The following is a 26,179-nucleotide window of genomic DNA, read 5'->3' on the forward strand; positions in this document are numbered from 1 at the left end:
GAGTTGTGAGGGAGGATTCTTGGGGCACCTGAGCTGTGCCTGGGGCCTGAGATGGGTGTTCATGGGACAATTAGAAGGTAGAGCAGAACTAGGGGCCTGATGGGGTGTTGAGAGGGAGAGGTCTTTGGCCTGACTATGATGGCCCTTGGCATTATCAGCTCAGCATGGAAAAAGGTGAGAATAGGACATGAGGGGAGTGGGGACAGGACCTCCAAGAGCCTCCTAAAAGGACAGGACCCTCTGAGGTGACAGCAGAGGAATGGTGGAGACAGGCAGATGGCACTAGGTCTGGAGGACTCAAGAAATGAGTGTTATACACAAGTACCAGAGAGAGGGAAGGAAGATCTGGACAGAGCTGAGCTCTCTCTGCTGTGGTTACTATTCCTATGTCACAACAATGGCTGGGGACACCTGTCACTCAAGTGGCTTCCTCCTACTCCACCCAGATAGGGACCTGCAACCCATGACTGCTGCAGGACCTTGGCAGTGGCCTGATTGTTCCATGGTGACTTTTGCCCCTTGTCATATGGTGGGCAGGGTGGGTATGGGGGCTGCAGCTATGTGTCCTTCCCATCCCTGGCTCACAATGTGATAACTTCCCAGGCTTACTTCACACTGAGGCCCCTTCAAGTAGCTGAATGGAAGAAGACCTCTCTTCCTGTCTCTAGAACTCCTCCTCTCCCTCTCCCTCCCTCCACCAGTGTCTCCCAGCCTCCTCAGGTCTCCCTCTCACTCCATATCTCTCCCCACAGGCAGGAATCTGAAGGAGGACAAGTTCAGCCTTGAAAAAGGACACAGCCACTTCCAGCCAGCCCTGGAGAATATTGACCCCAGCACAGAGGTGACTCAGGCAAGAGCTGGCTCTCCCCTGGGTCTCCCCACCTCCCCTGAGGCTTCTCCCCACCCCTGGGCTGCCCCTTGGCCTTCACCTGTCTCTCTCACCCCCAGCTCCACATTCAGAGGCGAAAGGTGATGACACCCACTCTATGAGAGGAACAGGATCTCCAACCCCTCATCTGGATTTGGATAAGAGAATAACAGACAGCCCACAGAGGTGCCCCTGGTTGGCCAAGAGGAAACTGATACCAGGCTGAGTGGCTCTGTGAGTGTACTCAGAGTGACAGACTTGGCTGGTAGTCCCTTGTTGTGGTCTGTGAAGAGGCAGTGGGGACTGTGTGCCAGCTCTTCTCCTCCTTCACCTTCACCCTCACCCTCCAACTGGGGTTTAAGGTTCTCTGGCATCCTTGTTTGCTCCTGGGTGACTCCTACTCTGGTATTTCCGTATCAATAAAGCAATTCTTAAAGTGCAGAGTGACATCAGAGGGTTTCTTTCCTCCCTCTCCAGGGAGTTGGCTGCAGGCCTGGGTTTACAGGGAGGTAAGAAGATAGGGTGTGTTTTGTGTGTGTGTAGCTGCAGAGTGAAGTGTCCTTCCTGGGCCTGGGGAAGGCAATTCTCACTGTGCCTTGACATGAACCCATGATCTGCTACAGTTGGGGCAGGGCCAGGCCCACCTCTACCTGAGGTCTCTGGGGCATGAGTCAAGCCCAAATTTGGATCCTGGGAATAGAAGACCTCACGCCCCAAGAGTGAAGAGTGGAACACCCCAAAAGACTAAGGAGTGAGCACTTGACTCTGGTGACCTTAGGAGTGGGCAAGATCACTCCAGATGGCGAAGGTGTGTTTGTGGGGAAGCATGTTCACCCTTGAATGTAAAGACTCAAGAGGTCCTACTCATCCCAAGGCTGAGCACAGCCCAGGTGTGCCCATGACTTGTGCCCCATATCCTGTTGAAGTACCCATAGGGCAGAGGACGGGCTTGAGTAGGGGTCTCCTTCCCAGAGGCTGGAGACCAACCCAAGTTGTCTTTGTTACTGCTCAGGCTGGGCCCCGACTGTCCACCTCCCTCTGGGGGCTCTTCTCTCTCCACTGCCTGCTTCAGGGCCTGTAGTGCACGTCCATTAAGTTGATAAATCAGATTACCTCAAAGCTAGGTGCTGTCTGGCCCAAGCAAGGAACACTTCCCACTGCCCTTTGGCTTGTACCCCTATCATGAGGGAAGTTCCCAGATTGGCTCAGATTCATACTTGTCCACAGAATCTCAGTATCTCAGGGGCCAAAGGTCTCCGGGGCCTTTTTATGTCTGAGATACCCTGGATGATAATCATTTTGCCAGCTTCCAAGAAGTGTGAAGTGCAGGTGGAACCTTCAGCGCTCTGATGCCAGGGCTGAGGACAGTGGTGTTCTGTCTGCTGGCCCTCGTACCCCAGCTCCTGCCCCATCACACTGCTGCCAGCATGGGTAAGTGATCCCCTAGGCCTGCTGCCTTCTGAACCTGCCCAGCCCCAGGCAGGGCTGCCACCTGGTACTCAGGTGAGGAATGCCTTCCATTTGGACGGCATCCTTATACTCCCCGCCTATCCCCCGACTTCTTTTACTCCTCGTGAGCTTTAGGGCAAGTGCAGGGCTTTTGAACTTCCTCCCAGTTGGCCTTTCTGAGCCATTACCTCTCCACATGATGAGAGTTAATAACACCTACTTGTTGATCCAATTGCTTTGAGGATTAAACAGAAACCTCTAGACAGGATCCCTGGCAAAGGACAGATGCTCAACCAATGTTAGAGCCCATCTTTACTTGGTAAATGTCCCCATCCAATACCCTCTCACCTCCTGTCCCTAAACCAAATGCCCCATAACACAAGGTGAATAACACCATGAAGTTCTGCCTCCTCTAACTTTCATCCTAGCTGTTTCTGCCTCACCCCACCCTGGTCTAGTACCCTGAGGATGTCACAAGACTAAGGCCAAGGTGGGACTTAGGGCCTTCAGATACAAATCCTACCAGGAACAAGCTGTGTGCCATGGGGCCATTTTGTTCCTTTCTATCCTTAGTCAGGGCTTGGAACTTCTAAAAATCTTTTCATCTTAGTTGTTTTGGTATTCTTGGCCATGGAGACCAGGCTCAGGGCAGTGGGAAATGACAGTGGGTCCTGGCCAGACCCTCAAGAGCTGCCTCCACCCCCAGAGAAGAAGGGAGGGGAACCAAGGCAGAAACTAAACCCCCAGTCTCAGCATTCCTTCCCACCAAAATATCACTCTGGGAGGGCCTGAGTGGAAAGAAAGAGGACTTGGCCAGGTGTCAGAGGCTCATGCCTGTAATCCTAGCTCCTTGGGAGGCTGAGATCAGAAGGATTGAGTTAAAGGCCAGCCCCCAGCAAATAGTTCTTTGTGAGACCCCATCTCCACAATAACCAGACAAAATGGCCTGGAGGTGTGGCTCAAGCACTGGAGCTGCTTTGCAGGCACAAAACTGTAAGTTCAAACCCCAGTGCCACAAAAAGGTGGGGAGTAGAGCTTGGGGACAGAAGGGGAATTCTCCTGCCCAGCCTTACAGGTGTCATCTCAGCAAGTCCGCCTTGCACTTTGCTCTGCCTTGAGCTCACTTTCCCAGGAAAAGTAGGGGCTCCTGGACTCCAGGCCACAGCTTCAGCTAGCTCTTCTCTAAGGACACAGGGTAGGGATGGAGAGGAGTACAGCTGATCATAACCCTTGACCAGGGAGTCTCTATATTTTTGTTGTTGTTGCGGTACTGGGGTTTGAACTCAGGGCCCACACGTAGCCACTCCACCAGTCGTTTTTTTTTTTTTTTTTTGCTATTTTTCTTTTCTTTTTTTTTTTGTTTATTTTGAGGTTTGGTGTATTGAATTATTTGCCTGGCTGGCTTCAAACTGTGATCCTCCTGATCTCTGCCTCCTGAGTAACTAGGATTAGAGGTGTGAGCCACCAGCAACAGTTCTACCAGAGGCCTCTAATAGGGGTATTAGAGCCACTATAGGGCTCTAATGGAAAAGCTTTCCTGACTCGCTCTCATCCCTCTACCACTCTATGTTCTTTTCCTCTGCTTCTCCTTTCTGTTATTCTGGGTTCTCTCTTTCCTGATCTTTTGATCTCCCCAAAACTTCCTTGCTTTTTCTTGACCTCTTCCCACTTACTGTGACTCATTTATCTTTAACCTGAATCTCCCCCTCTGTAAAATGGGAGCTTTCAGACTCTCCTCTCCTGCTTAGAGGGATTCTGAAGTCCTCTACCCTTCCTCTACCATGTTTGAGTCTGGCATTAGCTGGCCTCTGGGGCCCTAGCCAGCATTGAGTAGCATCTGATCCTTTTGTGTCCCCTCTCCAAGGACCCAGAGCCCCACCTGTTCTTAAAGCCATTGAACTGGGGATGACAGAAAAGGGTGTAGGCCTGGAGAAAGAATTTAGTAACCTCAGCCTAGCCCTTCCTGGAAGAGGTCCTGTCACCTTCCCATATATCTGGGTATATAGCATATAAATGAAACACAGTGTCCTCTGGGCTGGCCCTGCCCTGTAAAGCTTTGGCAAGTGCCTTTTGCTCTCTACACCCAACATGAATATGACAAAGTCCTGGGGTGCAGTCACCTGTCCACATTGTGTATCCCACTGCCCTTCTTCGTCCTCATGTCCCAGGCATTATACCCACCCCTTGTTCCTACCACCATCCCACCTTTGGGGCTGTTGGATGGTCTGGAATGATCTGGGCATCTTACAGCAATGGAAATTTATCATGTCACAGTTCTGGCTAGAAGCTTAGGTCCCAGGGCTCAACAGCACCATGACTCCTCTGAAGGTGGTAGGGGAGGATCTGTCCCAGGCTCCTTTCCCAACCTCTGCTGGCTGCTGGCAATCGCTGTACTCACTGGCTTGTAGATACATCACCCCAATCTCTGTCTTCTCCTTCCCATGACATGCTCCCTTGTACACATATTTGTGTCTGTGCTCAAATTTCTCCATTTTAGAAGGACACCAGTCATAATTGATAAGGCCTATGCTGAATGACCTTAGTCTAACTTGATCACCTGCAAAGACTATATGTCCAGCCAGGGTGGGCTGCTGGTGGTGTATACTGTAATTCCAACACTCCTCATATTTCTGGGCTGAAGTAAAGCATGCTGGACTCCAAGACTGGGTCAAGTCTTCTAATTGGACCCTTGGACAGGCCTCTTAGCCTCTGTCCATGTCTCTTCTCCTGTGTGAAGTGGGGATGACACTAACTACCCTGTGTACTCCAGGGTGTCTTGACAGTTCAAAGTAGACAATGTCTTTGAAAACACATTTGAAACTGTAATATGCTGATCAAGTATGTGTGGTTTACTAGTTGTCTCTTTCCGGGACCTGCTCTAATGGAAGGCAATGGATAGGAGATGTCTGTGCTTGCCCCAGTGGCTTCACAGGAGAACAATGTCACTATCTGGTCAATATCTGGCAGAATGGAGTCTCCTGGGATGGGATCAGGTGCCAGTGCACCAGGCTCCACTCTGGACCAAGGTGTGAGAATATGGTTGAACGCATTAAGATAGGCAAGTGAGACCCAGGACCTCCCCTCCGCAACACCAGGTCCAGCAATCTACATTAAACACCTACTCCTGCCCCACCATGGTTCAGAATTTGGCTTCTGCTGGGTCTATTTTTCAAGCTTGTTTTCTGAAAATTAAAAACACTAAAAAAGAATATATCAACAAGTTATATTTTGGAACAAAATACAAATTTGGCACAGAATTTTATCATAGAATATGCTTTAAAAAAGTAGTAGAAAGCAGGTGTGGTTGCACACATCCATAATCCCAGAAACCTGGAGGTTATGCATCAAGAGTTTGAGGCCAGCCTGAACTATGTAGTGAGACTGTCTCAAAAAACCAAAACCAAAACCAAAACATATGTCCAAATACAGTCACTTTTTGAGGTCCTGAAATTGTAACAGAAAGGAATGAGAGGAGACCCCACAGGTAGGAGAAAGAAATTTATTAATTTACTTCATTAATTTATTTGATTCAATGCCTGACAAAATTCCCTTTTAATTTATTCTGAAAACCTTGACACCTTTTTTCATGTTTTTCCTTTTTATGTTTGGGGTTTGAAAAACTTCTTGAATCTGTGTACTCACATTATTACATTGAGTTTGAAAATTTGCGGCTATTATTTCTTCACTTATTTTTGGTTCCCTCTTTCTCTCTTTCTTTTCAGGGACTCTTGTTATTATAAATAGATGGATAGATAGATAGATAAATAGATAGATAGATAAATGGATATACACCTAGATAAATAGATAGATGTAGATATATAGATCAATCTATCTACATCTATCTATATATAACAATATATCTATAGAAATATAACTATATATCTATATCTATCTATCCATTGATCTATCTGCAAAAGTGCAAGACCCTATCTCCAAATAACTAAAGCAAAAAGGGTTGAAGACATGGCCCAAGTTCTAGACCACTGCCTAACAAGCCAGAGGCCCTGTGTTTAAACTCCAGTATTGCTACAACAATAACAACAACAAAACACCAAAACCCAAAAAACAAAAAAAAGCCCATCCTGATCCTTGCTCAAGAATGTAGTTAAGTTACTTGCAAACAGTTTGATTCTTCCAGGTCTTGTTTTTATGATTTCTTTTTTTTTCCATTTATTCATACACGCATGCAAGGTTTGGGTCATTTCTCTGCCCTACCTCCTGCCTCCTCTCTCCGTGCCCCCTACTATCTCTCCTCCTCTCCCTCCCTACCCTCTCGCTTCCAGGCAGAAACTGTTCTTATCTCTGATTTTCTTGAAGAATAGTATAAACAATGATAAGAAGGACAAAGGTTTTTGCTAGTTGAGATAAGGATAGCTATACAGGGAGATTCCTAGCATTGCTTCCATGTACATGCGTGTTACATTCTAAGTTGATTCTTCATGAACTGACCTTTTCTCTAGCTCCTGATCCCCTTCTCCTATTGGCCTCTGTTGCTTTAAAGGTTTTGCATTAGTTCCTCTGCATTGAGGACATGAAATACTATCATGTTTTTTGGGTTCCTTACCTATCCTCACACCTCCCTTGTGTGCTCTCGCCTTATCATGTGACCAAAGTCCAATCACCTCCCTGTTTTTGCCCTTGATCTAAAGTCCTTAGTTGGGTCCAGCAATATGCTTGCCTGGAGCTGTATTTCCCATTACTGAAGCAAAACTGTCCCAACTGCTTTATCCAATGCTTGTGAACTTTGAGTTTCTCCTGTTTGGCTAATGGGATTGATTAGCACTGTTTAGACTGCTGTGAGAGTTCCTTCTAATCTTTTCCTGTGGTTGTCTCCTTGACTTCTGGTATTTCCCTCATAAACAGGCACTGATCACTTCTGTGGGTAATGCTCAAGGACAATCCATTTCTTCTTTCCAGGATCTCCCTGTACCTCACTCTGATCCAGTGATTCTGTCCTCTGAAATCTAGCAGCTTTGGTCTCCCAAGATTCTTGTCACCAGCATCTCCTGAACTCAGATCTGCTTGGCTCCATCTGTTTTTTACCTCCCTTCACTGCTTCCTGGTAACTCTTTCAAGCCAATAACCTGGGGTGATTTTAGGGTGGTCTTCAATTGCTTGCTATCTCAGGAATCACTGTCCTTTGGTGTATGATATCCTGTGTGTCGAAAAACTATTTTTGCAAGTCTTTTGTTTGGTTATATGGTTACTGAGGAGAAGGGACAGTGATCAGGTAGAAATCCAATCCTGTTACCCCATCTTGGCCAGAAACAGAAACAAAAATAATTGCTTTTATGAGAGCCTTTGCTTAGGGTATAATGCATTTTCTATACGTGGTTAAGTAAATTCCTTGAAACATATTCAACTCAGTTATAAAATTGTATTATATTGTATTGTATTATAATATTGTTTTTCCTATTTAAGGACTTCAGTTTTCTTTTAACAAATGAAACCTTTCCAAGTGCTTATCAAAGTCCACAATCTAGTAAATGTGTGTTTAAAAACTACTGTAACAACAGAAATGGAGGTTTAAACTGGGCATGGTGGTGCACACCTGTAATCCCAGCACTGGAAAGGAGGAGGCAGGAGGATCTCAAGTTTGAGGTTAGCCTGGGCTGCACAGCAATGGCACCTGCTTAGCATGGCAGAAAGCAGAAGGGAAAGTGGGTGCTTGTAGAAGAGGTGAACCATGAGGGTCAGCTCTGCTCTGAAACAGTCTGCTCTGGTGGTAGCTACTTCAGTCCCTCCAGGAAGGTATCAATCCCTCTTAATGACATAATCACCTCTTAAAGGCCCTGCCACTGCAACACCATTGCAATGGGAATCAGATTTCAACCTGAGTTTCAGAGTGGGCAAACCAGAACTCCCCAGGTCTCTCAAATGAATACACAAGTATGATGAATCTTAAATTCTGTTAAATGTTTTAATACTTCCAACCTTAGCAAGATTTTAATGTAACATGACAAGCCTGAATCAGACACCATCTTAAACATTTTAAATCTCTGATTTCCATGTGGCTGAATTAGTTCACATTCCTATCACAGTGGATGAGAGTTCCTTCCCCTTCTGTCTGTGTCCTTGCCAGCACTTACTGTTTTTCTTCAGGATAGCCATTCTGACTACGGTGAGGTGGAATCTTCATTTTTAAGTTTTCAAACAAGCTTTTAATGGAAAGACCATAAAATACTAGTTTCTCATCAGTGTACATTAACACTGCACGTTTCTGAGTGGAGAAGTCCACTGTCGGTCAGTCATTTTTCTGTGACACTGAGGCTGCATACCTGCAACTCTGATCTGGATTTACCTAACCTCTCCAGAGAAGTGAACTCAATGTGATAGGTGACAATGGCGGTGGCCAGTCCATGAGTGTGACCCTGGCGTCCATTCCCTCTCTGGGAAGGATATAAAGTCAGACATGATCCCTCTTCCAATTACAATTGAACAAAACAGCCATAAGTCCATCCTTTCCATTCTCTCTTGAGGTGTGTGTGAGTGGGCCAGAGTCCCCCATGGGGGTGGCAGAAGGAAGCCAGTAATGGATGGGGTACAGAAAGGCTCTCCTCAGCACTTTGGCCCTATGGTGTCCCACGAAGTGGGAGGATACCCTGGGGACCCACCCTGCCCCAAGTGCAGTATTTTTGAGGTCAATAAATTGTAGCAATAAATAGCAAGATCAGGTAGGGGGTATTTTCTACCAGGGTATTAAATTTTCCCTGGTAGAAAATTAAATGTGGTGACTGAAGCTGGGGCATCCTAGGAAGGGGGTCCTGGGCAGCCTCAATTCCCACATCTCCTTCCATCCCTTGTTTGCAAAGTCAGCCTGAGGATCTGCTCAGGTCCTTCTCCATTCCCTCTTTCCTAGCATCCATTTCACAGGTTCAGTAACATGGGCCCCAATGTGACTGGGGAACAGGAAGACCTTGGCCCTTCTGGGGGCACAGCAGAGCTGAGAGCCCAACTGCTCCTCTCAGACCTGGTAGTGAGGTGGAATCTTAAGTAGTTTTGATTCACATTTCCCTGATGAATAAAGATGCTGAATAATTTTTTATATATTTATTGGCCATTTGTACTGCTTTTGAAAAGTGTTCAGTTCCATTTATTGATCGGATTATTTGCTTTGATGTTGTTTAATTTTTGAGTCCTTATATATTCTAGATATCAATCCCATTGGATGCATATCTGCTGTAAGCTGTCTCTTCACTCTGTTCTTTCTTTTGCTATGAAGCTTTTCAATTTGCTATAATCCCATCTCTCAAATCCAATTTTTTTTGTCAGTACTGGGAGTTGAATTTAGCACCTTATCTTGCTATGCAGACACTCTATCAGTTGATCCATGCCATTGGCCCTTTTTTTGAGATAGGGTTATTATTATTATTTTTTTAACTTTATAGGTACTTTTTATTAATTAATTAATTTATTTTTATTATTTTATTATTCATACGTGCATACAAGGCTTGGTTCATTTCTCCCCCCTGCCCCCACCCCCTCCCTTACCACCCACTCCACCCCTCCCCCTCCCCCCCACAGCAGAAATTATTTTGCCCTTATCTCTAATTTTGTTGAAGAGAGAGTATAAGCAATAATAGGAAGGAAGAAGTGTTTTTCTTAGTTGAGATAAGGCTAGCTATACAGGGAGTTGACTCACATTAATTTCCTGTGCGCGTGTGTTACCTTCTAGGTTAATTCTTTTTTTTTTTCATTTTTCTTTTATTATTCATATGTGCATACAAGGCTTGGGTCATTTCTCATCCCTTCCCCCACCCCCTCACTTACCACCCACTCCGCCCCCTCCCTCTCCCCCACCTCAATACCGAGCAGAAACTATTTTGTCTTTATTTCTAATTTTGTTGTAGAGAGAGTACAAGCAATAATAGGAAGGAACAAGGGTTTTTGCTGGTTGAGATAAGGATAGCTACACAGGGCATTGACTCACATTGATTTCCTGTGCGTGGGTGTTACCTTCTAGGTTAATTCATTTTGATCTCACCTTTTCTCTAGTACCTGTTCCCCTTTTCCTATTGGCCTCAGTTGCTTTAAGGTATCTGCTTTAGTTTCTCTGAGTTAAGGGCAACAAATGCTAGCTAGTTTTTTAGGTGTCTTACCTATCTGCACCCCTCCCTTGTGTGCTCTCGCTTTTATCATGTGCTCATAGTCCAATCCCCTTGTTGTGTTTGCCCTTGATCTAATGTCCACATATGAGGGAGAACATACGATTTTTGGTTTTTTGAGCCAGGCTAACCTCACTCAGAATGATGTTCTCCAATTCCATCCATTTACCAGGGAATGATAACATTTCGTTCTTCTTCATGGCTGCATAAAATTCCATTGCGTATAGATACCACATTTTCTTAATCCATTCGTCAGTGCTGGGGCATCTTGGCTGTTTCCATAACTTGGCTATTGTGAATAGTGCCACAATAAACATGGATGTGCAGGCGCCTCTGGAGTAACAGTCTTTTGGGTATATCCCCAAGAGTGGTATTGCTGGATCAAATGGTAGATCGATGTCCAGCTTTTTAAGTAGCCTCCAAATTTTTTTCCAGAGTGGTTGTACTAGTCTACATTCCCACCAACAGTGTAAGAGGGTTCCTTTTTCCCCGCATCCTCGCCAACACCTGTTGTTGGTGGTGTTGCTGATGATGGCTATTCTAACAGGGATGAGGTGGAATCTTAGCGTGGTTTTAATTTGCATTTCCTTTATTGCTAGAGATGGTGAGCATTTTTTCATGTGTTTTCTGGCCATTTGAATTTCTTCTTTTGAGAAAGTTCTGTTTAGTTCACTTGCCCATTTCTTTATTGGTTCATTAGTTTTGGGAGAATTTAGTTTTTAAGTTCCCTGTATATTCTGGTTATCAGTCCTTTGTCTGATGTATAGTTGGTTCATAGTATGAAGTGAACCCAAGTGGTCTCTCCTTTCAGCATTGATGAACAGAAGCTTTTTAGTTTTATGAGGTCCCATTTATCTATGCTATCTCTTAGTTGCTGTGCTGCTGGCGTTTCGTTGAGAAAGTTCTTACCTATACCTACTAACTCCAGAGTATTTCCTACTCTTTCCTGTATCAACTTAAGAGTTTGGGGTCTGATATTAAGATCCTTGATCCATTTTGAGTTAATCTTGGTATAGGGTGATATACATGGATCTAGTTTCAGTTTTTTGCAGACTGCTAACCAGTTTTCCCAGCAGTTTTTGTTGAAGAGGCTGCTATTTCTCCATTGTATATTTTTAGCTCCTTTGTCAAAGATAAGTTGCTTATAGTTGTGTGGCTTCATATCTGGATCCTCTATTCTGTTCCACTGGTCTTCATGTCTGTTTTTGTGCCAGTACCATGCTGTTTTTATTGTTATTGCTTTGTAATACAGTTTGAAGTCAGGTATTGAGATACCTCCTGAGTATTGACTGAGTATTGCCTTGGCTATTTGTGGCCTCTTGTGTTTCCATATAAATTTAACAGTAGATTTTTCAATCTCTTTAATGAATGTCATTGGAATTTTGATGGGAATTGCATTAAACATATAGATTACTTTGGGGAGTATTGACATTTTTACTATGTTGATTCTACCAATCCATGAGCATGGGAGATCTCTCCACTTTCTATAGTCTTCCTCAATCTCTTTCTTCAGAAGTGTACAGTTTTCCTTGTAGAGGTCTTTCACATCTTTTGTTAGGTTTACACCTAGGTATTTGTTTTTGTTTGAGGCTATTGTAAATGGAATTGTTTTCATACATTCTTTTTCTGTTTGCTCATTGTTAGTGTATAGAAATGCTAATGATTTTTTTATGTTGATTTTATATCCTGCTACCTTGCTATAGCTATTGATGATGTCTAGAAGCTTCTGAGTAGAGTTTTTTGGGTCTTTAAGGTATAGGATCATGTCATCTGCAAATAGGGATATTTTGACAGTTTCTTTACCTATTTGTATTCCTTTCATTCCTTCTTCTTGCCTAATTGCTCTGGCTAGGAATTCCAGTAGCATGTTGAATAGGAGTGGAGATAGTGGGCATCCTTGTCTGGTTCCTGATTTTAGAGGGAATGGTTTCAGTTTCTCTCCATTAAGTATAATGCTGGCTGTAGGTTTGTCATATATAGCTTTTATAATGTTGAGGAACTTTCCTTCTATTCCTAGTTTTCTTAGAGCTTTTATCATGAAATGATGTTGGATCTTATCAAAGGCTTTTTCTGCATCTATTGAGATGATCAAGTGGTTTTTGTCTTTGCTTCTGTTAACGTGGTTTATTACGTTTATTGATTTTCGTATGTTGAACCACCCCTGCATCCCTGGGATGAAGCCTTCTTGGTCGTGGTGGATAATCTTTTTGATGTGTTGCTGAATTTGGTTTGCCATTATTTTGTTGAGGATTTTTGCATCAATGTTCATTAAGGAGATTGGCCTATAGTTCTCCTTTTTGGAGGTGTCTTTGCCTGGTTTTGGGATAAGTGTAATACTGGCTTCATAAAATGTGTTTGGCAGTTTTCCTTCACTTTCTATTTTGTGGAACAGTTTAAGGAGGGTTGGTATCAGTTCTTCTTTAAAGGTCTGATAGAATTCAGCAGAGAATCCATCAGGTCCTGGACTTTTCTTTTTGGGGAGACTCTTGATTGCTGCTTCAATTTCATTTTGTGTTATAGGTCTATTCAGGTGATTAATTTCCTCTTGGTTCAGTTTTGGATGATCATATGTATCTAGAAATCTGTCCATTTCTATAAGATTTTCAAATTTATTTGAATATAGGTTCTCAAAGTAGTCTCTGATGATTTCCTGGACTTCCATGGTGTTTGTTGTTATCTCCCCTTTTGCATTCCTGATTGTACTAATTTGTGTTTTTTCTCTCCTCATTTTAGTCAGGTTTGCCAGGGGTCTATCGATCTTGTTTATTTTTTCAAAAACCAAGTTTTTGTTTCATTAATTCTTTGTATGGTTGTTTTGGTTTCTATTTCGTTGATTTCAGCTCTTATTTTTATTATTTCTCTCCTTCTATTTGTTTTGGGATTTGCTTGTTCTTGTTTTTCTAGGAGTTTGAGATGTATCATTAGGTCATTGATTTGGGATCTTTCAGTCTTTTTAATATATGCACTCATAGCTATAAACTTTCCTCTCAAGACTGCCTTAGCTGTGTCCCATAGGTTCCAGTAGGTTGTGTTTTCATTTTCATTGACTTCCAGGAACTTTTTAATTTCCTCTTTTATTTCATCGATGATCCACTCTTCATTAAGTAATGAGTTATTTAGTTTCCAGCTGTTTGCATGTTTTTTGTCTTTACTTTTGTTGTTGAGTTCTACTTTTACTGTATTGTGGTCAGATAGTATGCACGGTATTATTTCTATTTTCTTATATTTGCTGAGGCTTGCTTTGGGCCCTAGGATATGATCTATTTTGGAGAAGGTTCCATGGGTTGCTGAGAAGAATGTATATTGTGTAGAGGTTGGATGAAATGTTCTGTAGACATATACTAGGTCCACTTGATGTATTGCATATTTTAGATCTTGGATTTTTTTATTGAGTTTTTGTTTGGATGACCTATCTATTGATGATAATGGAGTGTTAATGTCTCCCACAACCACTGTGTTGGCGTTTATATATGCTTTTAGATCTTTCAGGGTATGTTTGATGAAATTGGGTGCGTTGACATTGGGTGCGTACAGATTGATGATTATTATTTCCTTTTGGTCTATTTCCCCCTTTATTAGTATGGAATGTCCTTCTTTATCTCGTTTGATCAATGTAGGTTTGAAGTCTACTTTGTCAGAGATAAGTATTTCTACTCCTGCTTGTTTTCGGGGGCCATTGGCTTGGTAAATCTTCTTCCAGCCTTTCATTCTAAGCATATGCTTATTTCTGTTGGTGAGATGAGTCTCCTGTAAGCAACAAATTGTTGGATCTTCTTTTTTAATCCATTTTGTCAAATGGTGTCTTTTGATGGGTGAATTAAGTCCATTAACATTAAGCGTTAGTACTGATAGGTATGTGGTGATTCCTGCTATTTAGTTGTCTTAGTTGTTTGAAGGTTTGATTGTGTGTACCTAACTTGATGTTACTCTCTACTGTCTTGCTTTTTCTTATCCTGTGGTTTGGTGGTGCCTGCCTTTTCATGGTTAAGTTGGGTGTCACTTTCTGTGTGCAGGATCCCTTGCAGAATCTTTTGTAATGGTGGCTTTGTGGTCACATATTGTTTTAGTTTCTGCTTATCATGGAAGACTTTTATTGCTCCATCTATTTTGAATGATAGCTTTGCTGGGTAGAGTATCCTGGGGTTGAAGTTATTTTCATTCAGTGCCCAGAAGATCTCACCCCCAAGCTCTTCTTGCTTTTAATGTTTCTGTTGAGAAGTCTGCTGTGATTTTGATGGGTTTACCTTTGTATGTTACTTGTTTTTTCTCTCTTACAGCCTTCAATATTCTTTCCTTAGTTTCTGAACTTGTTGTTTTAATGATGATATGTCGTGGAGTAGTTCTATTTTGATCTGGTCTGTTTGGTGTCCTGAAGGCCTCTTGCATTTGTATGGGAATATCTTTCTCTAGATTTCGGAAATTTTCCGTTATTATTTTGTTGAATATATTACGCATTCCCTTCGCTTGCACCTCCTCTCCTTCTTCGATGCCCATGATTCTCAAGTTTGGTCTTTTGATGGAGTCAGTGAGTTCTTGCATTTTCTTTTCACAGGTCTTGAGTTGTTTAATTAATAGTTCTTCGGTTTTTCCTTTAATTACCATTTCATCTTCAAGTTCTGAGATTCTGTCTTCTGTTTGTTCTGTTCTGCTGGATTGGCCTTCCGTTTTGTTTTGCAGTTCTGTTTCGTTCTTTTTTCTGAGGTTTTCCATATCCTGGCAGTTTTCTTCTTTATTGTTGTCTATTTTTGTCCTGAGTTCATTTATCCATTTATTCATTGTGTTCTCTCTTTCACTTTGGTGTTTATACAGTGCTTCTATGGTTTCCTTTATTTCTTCTTTTGCTTTTTCAAATTCTCTATTTTTATTGTCTTGGAATTTCTTGAGTGTCTCCTGTCCATTTTGGTTGACCCTATCCAGTATCATCTCTATAAAATTCTCATTGAGTACTTGTAGTATGTCTTCTTTTAAATTATTCTTGTGGGCTTCATTGGGTCCTTTGGCATAGTTTATCTTCATTTTGTTGGAGTCTGGATCTGAGTTTCTGTTCTCTTCATTCCCCTCTGGTTCCTGTACTAATTTTTTGCTGTGGGGAAACTGGTTTCCCTGTTTTTTCTGTCTTCCCGTCCTTGTCCGTGGTGTTGTTACTGTCCCTGTACTGTGTGCAATTAAGTATTTTCTAGCTTGTAATAATAACAATGGTAATATTTATAATGGAAGGGTGAGCTGAGATGGAAAGCAAGAAGTTAAAGAAAAGGGGAAAACAAATATACAGACAAGAGGGAGAAAGCAGAACAAGGTATCAGACAAGATAGTTTCAAAGGTATAAACAGGGAGTGTTAGTGTACTAATTGACAGTAAGCTGAACAGACATTAGAGAGACAGAGAGAGGATTGAAAATCAAAGATAAAAAAAATAAAAAATAAGTAAATGAAAGTAATATCTATATATAAAAATGAATTAAAATAAAATGGAAAATAGAAAATTAAAAAAAAAAACAAACCAAAAAACTTCCAAGTTTATATGCAATGCAGTTTCAGTCTTAATAATTTGGGTGTCCGTCTCAATCTCCAGTCCTGGAGTTGGTGCCTCAGATGTTGTTCTGTAGTTGTCTCATCAAAGGGGATGCATAAAGTAGAACAAAACTACACACTCACACAGACACACACACACACACACACACACACACACACACACAGCCCCACCAAGTGTCCCCAGTTCAAATGCAATACAGTTTCAGTAAGTTTTTCGGCTTGCAGGTGTAATTCGGTTGTTCTCTCATCAAAGGTAGGGAGAAAAAGAAAAAAAAGCGTCTGGAGACAGTTCTGAGAGTGGTATCTGCAACTGTGGCTTGCCTGCCTGCTGCTCTCAGCCTGTAGCTGGCGGCGTTATTTATGCAGATCTCTGGGGTGAGCTAGCACTCACCTGGTCCCACAGGCTTTGTTTGCTCAGAGTTCTCCTGTGCGGGAGCCTCTGCTATAAGCTTTCCCCTTTCCAAGCACTGGGAAAGGTGACACTGCCCCCGCGTTGTCAGGCCTGCGTGTTTATTTACAGTTCATGTGGGAGGTGGGTCTTCCCCCTCTCCTCTGAAGTTTTCCTCCCACTGCCACTTTCAGAAGCTTTCCTGCTCCTGCTTACTGGGTGGTGCTGCTGCTCCTGCCGGCCGCCATGTTTGTTTACAGTTCACGTGGGAAGTGGGTCTTCCCTCCTCTCACAAGCTTTACCGCTCCTGGTTGCTGGGTGCGCACCCCGCTCCCGCCAGAGCCTCTCCGGCCCGCCCGGCTTGTTTATTTACAGTCCCGGAAAGGATTCCCTTCCCCCAATCTTCAGCGCTCAGGGTGCCCCACCCTCTTTCCAGCGTGTCTTAACTGTTCTTATTGCTTATTACTCAGTTTCTCTTTTTTTTTCCCGGGTGGAGGTCAGTCTTTCCAGGGGGCTATGCTGCTCTGGTCCAGGCTTGTCTGTGGGGCTACTGCGGTACCGTGAAGCTCACCTGGTCCGCGTCTTCGCAAGCCGTATGGATGCCGGCCACTGGCGGCCCCGGGGGCCCTCCTCGTTTCTCCGTTTAACGTGAAGTGGAGATTCTCTGCACCGGCTGGAGATGTGGAGGGGTCAAAGTTATGCCTTTCTCGGTGATTATGCCTGCAAAGTGTGTCTCCAGCGTCTCTCCAAGATTTCACTATAGGAGGGTCGCTTTCTGCTTCCTACCTCTATCTGCCATCTTGGAATCTGAAACTGTTTAAGAAAATAGGTTAATTCTTTTTGATCTAAACTTTTCTCTAGTTCCTGGTCCCCTTTTCCTGTTGGCCTCAGTTGCTTTTAAGGTATCTGCTTTAGTTTCTCTGCATTAAGGGCAACAAATGCTAGCTAATTTTTTAGGTGTCTTACCTATCCTCACCCCTCCCTTGTGTGCTCTTGCTTTTATCATGTGTTCAAAGTCCAATCCCCTTTCTGTGATTGCCCTTGATCTAATGTCCACATATGAGGGAGAACATACGATTTTTGGTCTTTTGGGCCAGGCTAACCTCACTCAGAATGGTGGTCTCCAATTCCATCCATTTACAAGCGAGTGATAACATTTTGTTCTTCTTCATGGCTGCATAAAATTCCATTGTGTATAGATACCACATTTTCTTAATCCATTCATCAGTGGTGGGACATCTTGGCTGTTTCTATAACTTGGCAATTGTGAATAGTGCCACAATAAACATGGATGTGCTGGTGCCTCTTGAGTAACCTGTGTCACAGTCTTTTGGGTATATCCCCAAGTGTGGTATTGCTGGATCAAATGGTAGATCAATGTCTAGCTTTTTAAGTAGCTTCCAAATTTTTTTCCAGAGTGGTTGTACTAGTCTACATTCCCACCAACAGTGTAAAAGGGTTCCTTTTTCCCCACATCCTCACCAACACCTGTTGTTGGTGGTGTTGCTGTTGATGGCTATTCTAACAGGGGTGAAGTGGAATCTTAGTGTGGTTTTAATTTGCATTTCCTTTATTGCTAGAGATGGTGAGCATTTTTTCATGTGTTTTCTGGCCATTTGAATTTCTTCTTTTGAGAAAGTTCTGTTTAGTTCACTTGCCCATTTCTTTATTGGTTCATTACTTTTGGGAGAATTTAGTTTTTTAAGTTCCCTATGTATTCTGGTTATCTGTCCTTTGTCTGATGTGTAGCTGGCAAATATTTTCTCCCACTCTGTGGGTGTTCTCTTCAGTTTAGAGACCATTTCTTTTGATGAACAGAAGCTTTTTGGTTTTATGAGGTCCCATTTATCTATGCTATCTCTTAGTTGCTGAGCTGCTGGCGTTTCGTTGAGAAAGTTCTTACCTATACCTACTAATTCCAGAGTATTTCCTACTCTTTCCTGTATCAACTTTAGAGTTTGGGGTCTGATATTAAGATCCTTGATCCATTTTGAGTTAATCTTGGTATAGGGTGATATACATGGATCTAGTTTCAGCTTTTTTGCAGACTGCTAACCACTTTTCTGAGATAGAGTTATTTTTGAGATAGGGTCTTGCTTTATACCTGGGCCACTTTGAATTGCAATCCTCCTGTTTGTGCTCCTTTGCCTGTCATAGGATTGACAGGCATGTGACACCATGCCCAGTCATTGGTTGTAACAGGGTCTAGTGAACTTTTTGTCCATGCTGGCCTCAAACCACGATTCTCCCAATCTCTACCTCCTGAGTAGCTATGATTACGTGCTTGAGCCACTGTGCTCTGCCCATTTGTCAATTCTTGCTCTTATTTCCTAACCTTAGGAAAGTTTAGGACTTAGGAGTCCTATTCAGGAATTCATTATGTATGCCATCCATGTTGAAACGTTTCCCTTATGTTTTCCTCTAGTACTTTCAAACTTTAAGGTTTTACATTTTGATGATTGATCCATTTTGACTTGACTTTTGTCCAGGACTTTGGTACACAGGGATCTAGTTTCAGACTTCTTCATTATAGCTATCCCAGCAGCACATGTGGAAACTAGGGGACAAACAAATCCAAGGTCATGAAGCAAAAGGGAACAACTGGGGAGGTGTAAGGGGAAGGGGAAGAGGGGAGTAGGAAGATGAGATAAGAAAGAGTGATAGATGGAATGAATATGACCAAATTACATTCTATGCATGTATGGAAATATCATAATAAAACAGCTTGTTTGGGAAAACTCATATATGCTGATATAAATTACTATGGCACAAAATAGACTGGAGGTGGCTCAAGTGTTAGAACATCTGCTTTTCAAGCATGCAGCCTAGTTCAAACCACAGTTTCACCAAAAAATTCTATGGCAAGTTTGTTATATTAATGGATCATATCTTTCTCTCCCTGTCTTTTAGCTGCTCTGGGGTTTGAACTAAGGGCCTCAGGCTTGCTAGAAAGGCACTCCACCACTTAAACCACACTGCCAGCCCTTTTTTGTGTTGGGTATTTTCGAGACAGGATCTCTTGAACTATTTGGCCTGGCTGGCTTTGCACTACAGTCCTGCTGATCCTGTCTCCTGAGTAGTTGGGATTATAGGATTGATCCACTGGCACCTGGCTATGATATCCTAAACATTAGAAATATATTAAACCCCAAGTGTAAAGAGATTGTTTAATATTTAGCTATTAATATTGTAAGTTCGAATTTCTTAAGATTGACTAGAGCAACTCTATTCTTGGGGCAAAGTGAAGCTCTTCACTTATTGGCTAGGATTTTTAAAAACTCTGCTTTAAAAATAAGCTCAAAATGTATTGTGGTTCAATCATAGAGTTTTTTCTCATTCATATAAAGATTCAAGTCAAGCACCCCTGATTGTCAGATGGCTTTCTCTTCTGTGATGACTCAGGGACCTAGGTTCCTCCTTCCTGAGTTCTCATCTTCCCTCCAACCTCCTCACCATCTGCCTCTACCTGGCAGAAGGGAGGAAGAACAGGTGTTCTGGGTCAGGCTTGGCAGTGGCATCCATCCATATGCTCAAATTCCATTGGGAAGGACCGAGCAACTTGTAAATATTTTCTCCTCTGATTTCTACCTGGGCAGTGGCTCCCATTCCTACACCTGTGCCACTTGACATTGCTCCACCTCAAGATCTGTAGAAGCTCAGCCTAACCCTCCACTTCTTGTCTGACTCCTGTGTTGGAAAAAAATTCATGCCTGATTCCTGACTGGGTGATTATCCCACTTGTCTAGTGATTGAGGACTTAAAAGCAGGACATGGAACTCAGAGATTTTGAAAGAAGGAAGAATCCAGAATGGAAAGGAGGATTGTGGCTTCAAGAAACCACTACTTTTTCTCTTTTTCAGATCTCATGAAGAGCAGAGATGTGTGGGATGAAGGAGGGTGCAACTCCCAAGAAGGCTCTGAGGAGTCCCAGTGCTGGAGGCTTTCGGGAATCAATGAGACAGGTGAGGAAATGGTACTCTGCAGACCAGGAGAAGGGTCCCATTCTAGAAAACAAGGAGTGACCCTGGCAGACTGGCAAAGACACCAGACTTAACAGGCTATGCCACTGGTGTATTAGGGATGAGGGAAGACACAGGGAAGGAAGGTGGAAGTGACAATCAAGAAGAGTGAGAAGGGGATTGGGTAGAGTTCAATTTATAAGAGCCCAGAAGGGAAGGCAGGGAGTGCAAAAACAGAGATGACTTATTCCTGTCCAATTTGGGAAATTAATCCAGAAGGCTTCATCTCTTTGAACCAATTGTCAGGCAACAAGTCAAATCCTAACATAATTTCTGACTCTAGATCACAGAGCATCTTGAAACAGTGCCTGAATATTCCCCAATACTTACTGAGACCATTACATTGGGGAGAGTGCCTACACAGGAAAAATAAGTCCAAAAATGTTTCTTAGAAAAAAGTGATGTTAACCAATTCAATTAAACTAATCCCATGGAACAATTATTGCAGGTTTTACAAAAGATACAAGAGCAATAAGGTCCAGTAACATGGCCACATCCACCAAATCAATTTATTCTGCTACAACTATGAATAACAAAACAACTGATACTTCACAAAAACAAAGAAAGACACCAAAATTCACAACAGCTGGCCAAAGCAGACAAGAATCCATATATACTGCTCACAGCCAACCTTACACCACTCAAGTTGAAACGGTCCTATCTCTTGGGAATGATGATAAAGCCAGATCTTCTCTTAAAAGTGCAGAAGGCAAAAACAATCCTATTACTGGAAGAACACAAAGAAGCACTCCATCATCCCGGATTCTAGTCAGAATCAACTCGTTCGAAACTTCCAAGGAGATCCGCACACAGTCTAGAAGATTATTATCTGCCACCACACCCACTACAACTGTGGAAGTAACAAGCATCACTGTTCCTACAACAACAGAAGACAGCACACCATCATCCACTGATCCAGCCAGCTCCACCTCACTTAGCACTTCCACAGAGGTTAGCAAACCCTCCAGCAGTTCTGTTGACAACACCAAAACTGTGGGAACTTCTACTGAAGGCACCACATCTACTACTCTGGAAGTAAGCAGCAACCCTGTTCCTACAACAACAGAAGAGAGCACACCATCATCCACTACTGGAGCCAGCATCACCTCCCTTGGCACTCCAAAAGAAGTTATTCCACCATCCAGCACTCAGGGTGATACCACCACACCTGTGGAAACCACTACCGAAACTAGCACATTTACAACTGTGGAAGTAAGCAGCATCCCTGTTCCTACAACAACAGAACAGAGTTCACTATCACCCACTTCCAGAGCAAGCACCACCTCCATTAGCATTCCCACAGAAGTTATTACACCATTCAGCAGTCTGGGGGATACCACCACACCTGTGAGAACTACTATTGAAGCTAGCACGTCTACAACAGTGGAAGTAACAAGCACCGTTGTTCCTCCGACAACAAAAGGAAGTACACTGTCATCCACTGCCCTACTCAGTACCACCTCCTTTACAGCTTCCACACAGCCCATTACAACATCCAGTACTCCTCTTGGTACCACCACACCAGTGCAAACCACTACTGAACCTAGCACATCTGCAACTGAGGTAGCAACCAGCACTCCTGTTTCAACAACAACAGAAGAGAGCACACAATCATCCAGTGGAGGAAGCACCATCTCACTTAGCACTCCAACAGAAGGTATACCACCATCGAGCACTCCAGTGGATACCACCACACCTGTAGGAACCACTACTGAGGGTAGCACATCTACAACTGTGGAAGTTACAAGAACCACTCTTCCACCAACAACAGATGCTAGCACACTTTCATCCACAAGTCATGTCAGCAGCACCCCTCTCACCATGTCTACTGAGATGAGGACACCCTCAACAACTCCTGTTGTAAAAACCACACCTGGATGGAGCTCCAGTGAAACCACCTCCTCTCCTACAACTGTGGAAGGCACTACCAGCCCTGTTACTCCAACAGTAGAAGGAAGCACTCCATCATCCAGTACTGTGGCCAGTACCACCTTGCTTAGCACTTCCACAGATGTCAGCACAACCTCTAGCACTCCTGTTGACACCACCACACCTGTCATAACTACTACTGAAGCTAGCCCATCAACAACAAGGGAAGTAATGAGCACCACTGTTCTTCCAACAGCAGAAGGGAGCACAGTGTCCTCTACTCCTCTAGTCAGCAGCAGCCCAGTAAGCACCTCTACTGAAGCGATCACACCATCAACCACTCCTGTTGAGAGCCATACAACAGTTTGGACATCCACTCAAGCCACCTCCTCTGCTACAAATGTGGAAGGCACTAGCAGCCCTGTTAGTACAACACCAGAAGGAAGCATGCCATCAGACATCACTAGGGCCAGTACCACCTCATTTATGACTTCCAGAGAGACCAGAACCACCTCCAGCTATCCAGTAGATAACAGAACACATGTGGAAACCACTAATGAAGCTAGCACATCTCCAACTGTGGAAGTAACCAAAACCCCTGTTCTTGCAACAACTGAAGAGAGCACACCATCATCCACTACTGTAGCCAGCAGCAACTCCTTTAGCACACCCACAGAAGTTATTCCACCATCCAGCACTCCAGGTCATATCACTTCACCTGTGGGAGCTACGCCTGAAGCTAGTACATCTACAACTGTGGAAGAAACACACACTGCAGTTCCTCCAACAACAGAAGGGAGCACACTGTCATCTGGTGCTGTCGTCAGCACCACATCTTTTACCACTTCCACAGAGCTCATCACAACCTCCAGTACACCAGTTGATACCATCACACCTGTGGAAACCACTACTAAATCTAGCACATCTACAACGGTGGAAGAAACCAGCACCCCTGTTCCTAAAACAACAGAAGAGAGCACACCATCATCCACTACTGGAGCCAGAACCATCTCACTTAGCCCTACCACAGAAGTTATCCCACTATCCAGCACTCTGGTTGAGAACACTGCAACTATGGGAACAACTACTGAAGCTACCACATCTACAATTGTGGACGATACAAGCACCATTGTTCCATCAACATCAGAAGCGAGCACACTGTTATCCACTGCTCTACTCACTTCCTTTACCACTTCCAGAGAGCTCATCACACCCTCTAGTACTCCTTTTGATACTACCACACCAGTGGAATCCACTACTGCACCTAGCACATCTAGAATGGAGGAAGTAACCAGCAACCTTGTTACTACAACAACAGAAGAGAGCACTCCGTCATCTAGTACTGCGGCAAGTACCACCTTGCTTAGAACTTCCACACAGATCAGCACAACCTACAGGATTCCTGTTGACACCACCACACCTGTCATAACTACTGAAGCTAGCCCCTCAACAACAGTGGAAGTAACGAGTATCACTGTTCTTCCAACAGCAGAAGGGGGCACAATGTCATCTACTCCCCTAGTCAGCAGAAGCCCAGTCAGCACCTCTACTGAAGTGACCACAACCTCAAGCACTCCTCTTGACAGAGGTACAACACTTTGGATATCCGCTGAAGCCACCTCCTTTCCTACAACTGTGGAAGGCACTAGCAGCCCTGATACTACAACAACAAAAGGAAGCACAGCATCAGCCACAACTGTGGCCACTGCCACCTCATTTATGACTTCCACAGAGACCAGCACACCCTCCAGTACTCCTGTCGATACCACCACACCTGTGGAAACCACTACCGAAACCAGCACATTTACAACTGTGGAAGTAAGCAGCATCCCTGTTCCTACAACAACAGAACAGAGTTCACTATCATCCACTTCCAGAGCAAGCACCACCTCCATTAGCATTCCCACAGAAGTTATTACACCATCCAGCAGTCTGGGTGATACCACCACACCTGTGAGAACTACTATGGAAGCTAGCACGTCTACAACAGTGGAAGTAACAAGCACCGTTGTTCCTCCGACAACAAAAGGAAGTACACTGTCATCCACTGCCCTACTCAGTACCACCTCCTTTACAGCTTCCACACAGCCCATTACAACATCCAGTACTCCTCTTGGTACCACCACACCAGTGCAAACCACTACTGAACCTAGCATATCTACAACTGAGGTAGCAACCAGCACTCCTGTTTCAACAACAACAGAAGAGACCACACCATCATCCAGTGGAGGAAGCACCATCTCACTTAGCACTCCAACAGAAGGTATACCACCATCGAGCACTCCAGTGGATACCACCACACCTGTAGGAACCACTACTGAGGGTAGCACATCTACAACTGTGGAAGTTACAAGAACCACTCTTCCACCAACAACAGATGCTAGCACACTTTCATCCACAAGTCATGTCAGCAGCACCCCTCTCACCATGTCTACTGAGATGAGGACACCCTCAACAACTCCTGTTGTAAAAACCACACCTGGATGGAGCTCCAGTGAAACCACCTCCTCTCCTACAACTGTGGAAGGCACTACCAGCCCTGTTACTCCAACAGTAGAAGGAAGCACTCCATCATCCAGTACTGTGGCCAGTACCACCTTGCTTAGCACTTCCACAGATGTCAGCACAACCTCTAGCACTCCTGTTGACACCACCACACCTGTCATAACTACTACTGAAGCTAGCCCATCAACAACAAGGGAAGTAATGAGCACCGCTGTTCTTCCAACACCAGAAGGGGGCACAATGTCATCTACTCTCCTAGTCAGCAGAAGCCCAGTCAGCACCTCTACTGAAGTGACCACAACCTCAAGCACTCCTCTTGACAGAGGTACAACACTTTGGATATCCGCTGAAGCCACCTCCTTTCCTACAACTGTGGGACGCACTAGCAGCCCTGATACTACAACAACAAAAGGAAGCACAGCATCAGCCACCACTGTGGCCACTGCCACCTCATTTTTGGCTTCCACAGAGACCAGCACACCCTCCAGTACTCCTGTCGATACCACCACACCTGTGGAAACCACTACCGAAACTAGCACGTTTACAACTGTGGAAGTAAGCAGCATCCCTGTTCCTACAACAACAGAACAGAGTTCACTATCATCCACTTCCAGAGCAAGCACCACCTCCATTAGCATTCCCACAGAAGTTATTACACCATCCAGCAGTCTGGGTGATACCACCACACCTGTGAGAACTACTGTGGAAGCTAGCACATCTACAACTGTGGAAGTAACAAGCACCGTTGTTCCTCCGACAACAAAAGGAAGTACACTGTCATCCACTGCCCTACTCAGTACCACCTCCTTTACAGCTTCCACACAGCCCATTACAACATCCAGTACTCCTCTTGGTACCACCACACCAGTGCAAACCACTACTGAACCTAGCACATCTACAACTGAGGTAGCAACCAGCACCCCTGTTTCAACAACAACAGAAGAGACCACACCATCATCCACTACTAGAGCCAGCTCCGAATCCCTTAGCACTCCCAAAGAAGTTATTCCAACATCAAGCACTCCAGTGGATACCACCACACCTGTAGGAATCACTACTGAAGGTAGCACATCGACAACGGTGGAAATTGCAAGAACTACTCTTCCAACAACAACAGATGCTAGCATACTTTCATCCACCAGTCAAGTCAGCATCCCTCTCACCATTTCTACTGAGATGAGGACACCCTCAACAACTCCTGTTGTAAAAACCACACCTGGTTGGAGCTCCAGTGAAACCACCTCCTCTCCTACAACTGTGGAATGCACTACCAGCCCTGTTACTCCAACAGTAGAAGGAAGCACTCCATCATCCAGTACTGTGGCCAGTACCACCTTGCTTAGCACTTCCACAGAGGTCAGCACAACCTCTAGCACTCCTGTTGACACCACCACACCTGTCATAACTACTACTGAAGCTAGCCCATCAACAACAAGGGAAGTAAT

At 44.0% G+C, this 26,179-nt stretch overlaps 1 protein-coding gene across 1 annotated transcript; it reads left to right on the plus strand.

Annotated features, from left to right (window-relative positions):
- The first annotated feature begins 164 nt into the window (after positions 1–164).
- On the plus strand, positions 165–23,842 carry LOC141424248 (uncharacterized). The gene is made up of 7 exons (XM_074077809.1): positions 165–174; positions 753–841; positions 949–969; positions 2,269–2,299; positions 20,202–20,303; positions 21,130–22,652; positions 23,816–23,842. The coding sequence occupies exons 1-7, from the start codon at positions 165–167 to the stop codon at positions 23,840–23,842; spliced, it is 1,803 nt and encodes a 600-aa protein (XP_073933910.1).
- Positions 23,843–26,179: the final 2,337 nt, after the last annotated feature.

The sequence above is a fragment of the Castor canadensis genome, chromosome 6, assembly GCF_047511655.1.
Source record: "Castor canadensis chromosome 6, mCasCan1.hap1v2, whole genome shotgun sequence".
NCBI classification, from domain to species: Eukaryota; Metazoa; Chordata; class Mammalia; order Rodentia; family Castoridae; genus Castor; species Castor canadensis.

Coding starts and splice junctions, on each gene's coding strand:
- LOC141424248 (XM_074077809.1), top strand. Junction 970..2,268: donor TCCACATTCAGAGGCGAAAG/GTGATGACACCC, acceptor CTCGTACCCCAG/CTCCTGCCCCATCACACTGC. Junction 22,653..23,815: donor TGGAAGGCACTAGCAGCCCT/GTTAGTACAACA, acceptor TCCTCTTGACAG/AGGTACAACACTTTGGATAT.